The 8,774-nt window shown below is 34.8% G+C and overlaps 1 protein-coding gene and 1 long non-coding RNA gene across 5 annotated transcripts; one reads left to right on the forward strand and one right to left on the reverse strand.

The window, feature by feature from the left end:
• The first annotated feature begins 783 nt into the window (after nt 1-783).
• Nucleotides 784-4,021, forward strand: LOC136200920 (uncharacterized). 4 transcript variants are annotated; one of them, XR_010673604.1, is made up of 6 exons: nt 784-909; nt 1,083-1,204; nt 2,578-2,822; nt 3,300-3,491; nt 3,563-3,677; nt 3,884-4,021. It is a non-coding gene; the product is annotated as an uncharacterized lncRNA (long non-coding RNA). The 4 variants fall into 4 exon arrangements; XR_010673603.1 differs by lacking the exon at nt 784-909 and having other exon boundaries at nt 982-1,204; XR_010673605.1 differs by lacking the exons at nt 784-909; nt 1,083-1,204 and adding an exon at nt 1,303-1,419.
• On the reverse strand, nt 3,737-7,953 carry LOC136200918 (amino-acid permease BAT1 homolog). Its single transcript, XM_065991423.1, has 7 exons — nt 7,710-7,953; nt 7,449-7,628; nt 6,180-6,299; nt 5,110-5,301; nt 4,722-5,027; nt 4,419-4,601; nt 3,737-4,337 (listed from the first exon to the last, which is right to left on the reverse strand). Exons 1-7 carry the CDS (start codon nt 7,815-7,817, stop codon nt 3,846-3,848), a joined length of 1,581 nt encoding a protein of 526 aa, XP_065847495.1. The 5' UTR covers nt 7,818-7,953; the 3' UTR covers nt 3,737-3,845.
• Nucleotides 7,954-8,774: the final 821 nt, after the last annotated feature.

An 8,774-nucleotide genomic window follows, 5' to 3' on the forward strand; every position in this document is an offset into this window, starting at 1 on the left:
CGTTGGCCTCTATGGTAGAATCAGTCGGGGGCCCGAGGGAATTTTTTTTTTTTTTGAAATATTTGAAATATCAAAAAGGCAATCTATTTTGTCACTTTTACGAATAAAGTATTATATTAATAACTCAACGGGACCCCCTCGAATCAGACAGAGAAGGGGGGGTTTTAAATGAGCAGCTCAAACATAAAGTGAACCTGTTGTCTGGTCTGTTTAGGTTCATTTTCAACAAATATTTTAGAATTAGAAAATAATATTCATCCTAATTTCAGATAAAGTCCTCATTACAGATAAATTGAGTTTTTAGGAAGGTTTATTAGACTATTTGGGCCTAATTTCAGATAAAATCCTCATTACAGATAAATTGAGTTTTTAGGAAGACTTATTAGACGCTTTGAGTGATAAATTGTTGAAAATGGTAATGAGCAGCCCAAACATAAAGTGAACCTGTTGTCTGGTCTGTTTAGGTTCATTTTTAATAAATATTTTAGAATTAGAAAATAATATTCATCCTAATTTCAGATAAAGTCCTCGTTACAGATAAATTGAGTTTTTAGAAAGGCTTATTAGACTATTTGGGCTTTGACTGATAAATTGTTGAAAAAGGTAATGGTCCAGTTAGGAAGGCTTATTATACTATTTGGGCTTGAGTAGCAACGGCCCGTTATCCTTCCACTGCCGAGAGAGGGAGGTAATCGTTGCTCTGTGGAACCAGCCTCACGCTGTGCCCTCCACCACATTATGAACCGGGAGATCCCAGCCTTCGCTCGGAACCCACGGATCACTCTCAGCTTGGATTGGGCGGACCAGAGTATAGCAGCATCAAACCCAGCCTAATAAGCCCTGTCCATGTTCCATCACCCTAATGCCCTCACATGAGTCACAAGCTCGCGTTACCAAGCTCGGCGAAAAGTTAGTGTTTCAGCCTAAATTATAAAGAATAGCGTATATCTCTTTTTAGGCGATGTGGGAAGAATAAGGAAACTTCCCATGATAGGCAAACTTCCCTAAACTTGAGTTTTTTGAGCGGTTTTACAATTATATTGAAGCGAGATGATTGATGGAAAGAAGCGATGTACATACAGGGAAAGAAGAACAGGTTTCAGACATGGCAAGTCCGACAAACCAGGTGAAGAAAGTGACGATAACCCATCCCCAAATTAAGGTTGCTAATGGTGTACCAGTGAACACTGCCATGCTTGAGAATGTAAGTTCTAGTGTTCAAGTACTGGATATGGTAATTGTTGTGTTATAATGAGTGGGTTTCGGGGTTTTCATGGTAAAGTATTTCCATATTCGTGGCTATGATTTTCTTTTTTCCTTTCATAATCCGTACTTGACTTATTTACCTTACCATTACCATACTTTGATAACTACTCATAATTTAATAACGGGAGAGAAGAGAAAGAGAAGATAATTGAGGTAATTGCTGTGTTTTAACCTCATTATTTCCATGGGCTGTTTGTCATGTTTGAGAGGTTAGATTGAATTCTATTTTTGTTTCAGAAGATAATTAGTTTAGGTAGTATCTTGTATTTTCGTAGTTCCTAGCGATGTAAAAAATTTCATCCACGACTCCTATAGAGAAATTGTGAGGCAAATGAGAGATCAAAGGGTTTTGGAAGATTAGATGATAAAAGGAACTTTAAGAACAAAAACAAGTTGGGATATCAACTTAAATTTAGGGAATAATAACTAGTTTTATCAATCACTGAATGTTACCGGATTGATGCAGGTGGTTTAGTGGCTTTAGTTAGAGTTTAGGGAATTGGATGTTGCAGTGATGATTTTGGTAGCAGTAATTGCAATATTGTAATATAAGATCATTTTCTGGGTTCGATTAGTTTGACTAGATTCTTCAACTGAAGGTTTCAGGAGGCTACTAGGCTATTCCTAGCCTATAGAATTTGATTTCATGACTTGCATTCTTGGTCTTATAGGTCGCAGTGATGAATGACAAGAATTTTAAAGACACAAGTTTTAATTATTATGAGTAGTTGAAGAAAATTGATGAAGCACAAGTCATGCCATTTTTTTTAATGTCTTTTATTGTATTTTGTGTTTATGCTGGACATATGTTATACAAAAGAAATTCAACTGAGTTGGAAAATTGAACCATGATGTTGCCGACCCCGAATCATTTCGGGACTAAGGCTTTGTTGTTGTTGTTGTTGATGTTGCAGATGGAAACCCATAAAAAACCATTAACCAAGCACTGATTCTTATCATTATAAAATGGGGGTTGAGAAAGAAAGTTCAAAAAATGGAGGAGGTTATGTAGGTGGTTTATTTCAATTGTTTCCTTGGACTGCAAAATCTAGGAAGAAGTTATTCTTCATGCAAGTCAGAGTTACCAGGTTTTTATCTCTCTTTTGCTATGTTGCATGGAAATGGAAACGGACACCGCGAAACGTTATTTCTAAGAAAATTTAGCTAGGAAACGGACATGAAACGTGGAAACGCTAGTGAAGAAGAGTTTCCGTGCAACACAGCTCTTTTGTGCTCACATTATACAAAATAAATGATAAAATCAGTCTCACTAGGATCACTAATGGCGGGTTTGATTTTCATTCTGCACAGGAAATTCAAGACAAGGAAAGAGAAGGGATAGGAACTTTCCAATGACTCGGCTTCACCTGGTCAGAAGAACAGAATGAGGATATTTCTAGCCATAGCTTCAGAAGCCAACCAAATGTTCAAAAAAATTGCCTAGAAAATCTTCTATGCCTAATGCTTCCGGAGCTCTGAGGCAGAATAATCAGAAACAGAATTCCCTTAAGGATAGAGAGAAGTCATCATCAAAGCCAGCAACTTCCAACATAAATGTAATATATTTTAGTTGATGATTCTGTTTTCTTGTCTGTATGCATGTTCTTCTTAATGTAGGCAGGCTTGTTTCATGTTGATTTATTTTTGCAAAAAGTTAAACCTTATTCTGCTCATACTTTTATGAGTATTTCTAGTATAACTGTTTTTCTTTTTGTTGGCATACTGTACATGCAAGCAGTAGTAGATGAAATTGGTCTGAAGCAATACTGATGCCCTAAAGGTAGTTCATATCTTAGACAATATTGTACACCTCGAACAACAGTTCTTTTACTCATTGGTTTGATTGCATTATAGCATCCTAGGAGCTGGAATTTGATTAAGCTTTTGACGGAGTTTGTCTCTATGTGGTGGGGATATATATTGGGTGGTTAATTTATTTCAGATCCCTATCCGATTATGCATTTCCACTTGTTTTGTTATTTATTGGTCATTATTGCTTGCTGTTTGTCAATTGTATTCAAATGGAATTTCAGACTCATTAGCTGGGATCACTGAGGAGGCCTTGCTGAAATCTCTTCTCCAGTTGCATGATTCGAGCCCTATAGATATTGATGGTTTTTACCTGCCAAATTTATCAAAGCCTCCAGATGTGTTAGTCTTTAAAGCGATGGCTTACTTTGCTCTGATGAATCGACTAGCTGAGTCAATTCATAATATCCATGCAGGTTCCACCTTTACTTTGTCTTCCATAGGTTTTTAAAGAATGGCGCATGATTTTCTGACTTAACTAATGTAGGAATGGGGGACACCGAATCTTTCTCCGGAAGTACCTTGGAGATGTTCTAATTGCTTCATATTGGAATCTTGTGCAAGAATCTGGTTCTGATGATGCATATGTCAAGGAAATTGAGGTGAGCTACACACTTTGTATTGAGTTTGTCAAGAGTTGAAATTCATGGTTAAACTGAGATTTAGAGAACTTGTAGAACTGTATATTTTCTAGAATCATAGCTTTGCTTACAAGCTAAATAAATTTGATCCTACAAGGAAACTAGTTCTAGTAGTATCCTACAAGAAAACTAAATATCTCCATTTTGGGCATCAATATTTCTTACAGGTCCCTTAAACCATTTCCTTGCATCTAATATCCACCAGAGCATTATCAGAGACAAACAAACCCCAAGGGCAACAGGTGCATAGTTGAAATTCTTCCATCTGATAGGGTAGCTTGTAGGCAACAGGAAAGCTGAACAGGTATAACATATCCACAAGAAGGCTACCAAGCAAATTGGCTTACTAGCTCTTCCCAAATAAAAGGGTCCGGCTTTGAAGTTCTTCTCATCCATCATTAATCTTGCAAATATTGGCACAGCATATCCTCCTACCCATCCGATTGTACTTACCGATATAATCGCTGTAAAAACCACATCAAGCTTCAAGATAGGTAGGCCAAGGAGTATGCTTATGGCTGTACATAGCCACACTGCATTCCTTGGGACTTTGTACTTTGGGTGAATTTTTCTCCATATTTTTGAATATGGGATTCCATTATCTCTTGCTAGAGCATAAACCTATATATAGCAAATGATTCCCATAAACACTTTCCTTTCATAAATGAAGCAAATGATACGAATTTATCTTAATTTACTTACCACTCTGCCAGCACTTGTAGTTACTGAAAGTCCACAAAAGAAGAAAGATCCCCATATGATGCAGAGGATGACAACAGCTCCAGCAGAATTGTGATACCTTCCATGAAAGGCGTCGTATATTATCTGTGCAGGTACTGATGCACCGCCTGTTTCATTGTTCGCATCGTATAAATAGCTAGCATCCTGCAATTTACATTGAACTACACTTTGTAGATGTTGCAGGAAACAAATTTCTTGACCCTACATGATTTTTAACTGTTTGGGAAGTTTTAAAACTTAGCACACATATATATATTTATGTACCTTGATGCTGAAGGTTAGAGCTAAGTAATAAGCCCATCCGAAAACCGAAATGATACCAATGCTAGAAAGAATGGCAATAGGACCAGTTCTATCAGCACCCTTAGTTTCCTCAGTTAAATGAGCAGCTGTGTCGTATCCGTATAGACAGTAATTGCTTAGTAGTACAGACATGATTACTGCATAAGGTTTACTGCTAATTCCAGTTGTATCTGGTGATGTTTCGAAATGAGTAAACACGTACGAAGCAGGTTGTGTCGGACGAGCTACCAAAGGTAGCATTATTATCACTACCATACCCCCTATCACCTATAGCCAAAGACAAAATTGAATTCTCAAAATACAGTGTTATGAATTGGAGAAAGCAGATTAGTTTAGTTAGAGTTTTAACCTGCCACCAAATGGAGATAATGTCAAGGTATGCAATGACTTGTAAGGCAAAAGTGTTGAGTAGTGCCCATATGATTGTATAACCTATATATATAGATAAGAATACACCTCTTGAGGCAAAGTAGCCTCCACCATTGTTTGTTCCTGTGGATAAAAGAATGATCATCTGTAGAGATTGTGCTCCTGAATATGCCTGCATTGGATCAATAAGCACACTAACTATTTCGGGATTTAGCGGTTTATCGTATTAAAATGTGTATTGGCTAGTTATAGAGATAAGAAACGAGTGTGAGATGATCATCTTCTTTGTATTAGGTTAGGTCTAAATTTTGTGAAGTTTTATTATACGGTTAGTGTAATATTGTGATTTCTGTTTTTTCAAGCTAGTAATTTGATTCTACACGGTCAATAATTCAGTAATTTTCAACTGGCCAGTGAAGTAAATTTGGTCAACTACCATTAGATTTAAGTTTATTAAAATCATGTGGTCGAGATTAAAAATATCGTAAGATTTAGATTCACACCTCCTAGATCTAATGGTAATTGACCAAATTCATTTGGTCAGGCACTGACCAAATGAAACGAGTTAATAATTAGAGTTTGGGGAATTAACTATACAAATTTAATTTAAGTAAGTTAAGGCGCTACTTGAAATGTGTATTGGCTAGTTATAGAGATAAGAAACGAGTTCGAGATAATCATCTTCTTTGTATTAGGTTAGGTCTATTTTTTGAGAAATTTTATTATACGTTTAGTGTACTATGTGATTCTGTGTTTTTTCAAGATAACAATTTGATTCTACATTGTCAATAATTAGAGTTTGGGGGAATTAACTAATCAAATTTAACTAATTTAATTAAGTTAAGGCACTACTTGATTTAAGATTCAAAGGAAAGAAATCGTAGAGCCGAAGTAATTCATTCAAACAAAGCTCAGTTTTTGTTTCAAATCCTATTACAGTTGTATGAGCCCTTTCTCAGTGGATCAATTAATTATACACTGTTAATATTTTAGTGGTAAAATTATAACGTGAGATTAAATTATTGGAAATGTAATGTAACGGAATGATACCTGAGCTCCAATTCCTGAAATGACACCAATTGTTTCGAGCCATGCACAACACCAAGATGCGAACGGACCCCAGACTGGTCCAGCCAAATGAGCAGCCCAAAAATAAAGTGAACCTGTGGTCTATTCAGTTTCATTTTCAAAGGAAGTCAAAGCAAATTGATCAACTAATATTTTGAAATTAGAAATTAATCTTCATTCTAATTGCAGATTAAGTTTAACACGCTAAGTAATTGTATTTTGACATATTAGATAAAATCTAGTGTTGCCAATGTTGACCAGGCATAGTTTCTACTTTATTACACAATGTTATTGACTTTCTTGGACATGGATATTCCCTAAGATACACATTCAAGCTCAGAATATACCAAGTGCTAAACTAATTGATTTGGTCAAAAAGAACAAAAAATACTAATTTCGCATGGTAAAATACATCTATGGCCCCTAAACTATAGTGCAGCTAAGATTATTATTAACTCTGAACTTCATTTCTTTATATAATTTTTTGAACTTTAAATTCTATAAACTTTTAAATCGGAGTCAACAAATATCCGTTGAAGAATACGAAAAAATGGTGGTTTGCACAATTTTTACATATTTATTAATTTATGTCACCTAAAATAATAATCAAATGTTTATTTGCAAAATAATATATATTATTTTGTTGATTCCGAACAACCATATATAAAGTGAAGAAAATAATATAAAATTTGAATTGAATATGGAAAAAGTGGTCTGTAATATATGTAGGAAATAATGTATAAAGTGAAGAAAATAATATAAAAAAAAAAACAAAAGTGATGGTTCAGTTAGGTAGGCTTATTGGACTATTTGGGCTTGAGTGACAACGGCCCGTTATCCTTCCACTGCTGAGAGAGGGAGGTAGTCGCTGCTCTGTGAAGCCAGCCTCACGCTGTGCCCTCCACATTATGAGCCGGGAAACCAAGCCTTCGCTTAATTCTCACGGTTCACTCACAGCTTGGAATGGACGAGCCAGAGTTCAGCCGCATCAAACCCAGCCCAATAAGCCGAAGCCATGTTCCACCACTCTAATGCCCTCACATGAGTCACAAGCTCCCGTTACAAAGCTCGGCGAAAACCATTTGTCTGAGCCCAAGTTATAAAGTACAGAATAATTCACTTTTTAGGCGATGTGGGATACAATAGCAAAGTTTCCCACGACAGAAAAACTTCCCTAAGCCTGAGTTTTTTTGAGCGATTTCAGAAACAAATTGAAACGAGATAAAAGACGGAAAGAAGCTAAATACATACAGGGAAAGAAGAACAGATTTCAGACATGGCAAGTCCAACAAACCAGGTGAAGAAAGTGACAACAATCCATCCCCAAATTAAGGCTGCCGGTCCTGCATACATCAAGCTTTGCCCATATAATGGTGTTCCAGTGAACACTGCCATGCTTGAGAACGTAATTGCTAGTGTTTTAAACAGTGTCTGCAATTCAATTAACATTATTTTATGTTAAAAAAGCAGTTGATTAAGATGAGTTTTGTTTGAAGTTGAAGAAATATATACCATTTCTCGCCTGAGTTCTTGCTTGTATCCAAGCTCGTTCAGACGTTTCTCGCCGGAATCCATTTCTAATGCTGTTTGAGCAGAGCCATCGTATATTCTTTGAGCCATGGCGATCCACTGAGAAATCTCAAAATATTATGTTTATGTGTTTGATTTGGCCTCTTTATATATATATGATTAAAAGTAGCCATCATTACCGGCGAAAAGCAACACTGTTTTTAATATCATATATGGTAATTGTCTAATTGAGGGTATAATGTTCTTATGTTGGACTGATTTTAAGTTTCATTCAAAAAAAAAATCATATATAATGTTTATGGAGTTTATTTAAATTGGAATAACAAGTAGACTTAAAAAATTATTTAGCACTTCATCTATTCAAAATTTTGTTATTTTGTATTTATCATTTTTGGTCCGTATTCTATTCCAATTAGTGAAATTTCATTAGATATAGACTTCACACAACTGTAATCTCTCTAGCATGTGACGATATTTTAACATATAAACTTGATATATTTTAAATATAAAAATTTATTTTAATTTAATTAATTATTTTTATATAAAAATGTCTGTGACAAAAAAAATGTTAAAACATGTCATGTTGGATAATGATTTGGTCAAGTTTCTATTTAAATTGAGTGAATTTCATTAATTGGATTACATGAGGTGAAATATGACCAAATAATAAATCGAATATTCAAATAATAAAATTTTGAATAAATTAGAAAGAAATGATTTCTTCCAATATTGCTAAAGTTAAATTCTTAATTGCACCACTAATTGAATGATTAGAGGTAATTTTTTCTTTGATGTCAACAAAAAGGTATTTTATGCCTTATTCCTATTGTTAATATAGAAAGAAAGAAAAAAACATCTAGAAGTTTTTAGTCTTTAAATTCAATATATTCGATATTTAAATAGATATTTATTGTCCGTTTGTTTTCAATTTTCATAACTAGTTGGTAAAAATTTGAAACAACTGATTTTTACAGAAAAATCAATTAATATCTACTATCTATCAGTAACAACAAATAGCAACCAACTAACACTAATAGTAAACAATAA

The sequence above is a fragment of the Euphorbia lathyris genome, chromosome 7, assembly GCF_963576675.1.
Source record: "Euphorbia lathyris chromosome 7, ddEupLath1.1, whole genome shotgun sequence".
Classification (NCBI taxonomy): domain Eukaryota; kingdom Viridiplantae; phylum Streptophyta; class Magnoliopsida; order Malpighiales; family Euphorbiaceae; genus Euphorbia; species Euphorbia lathyris.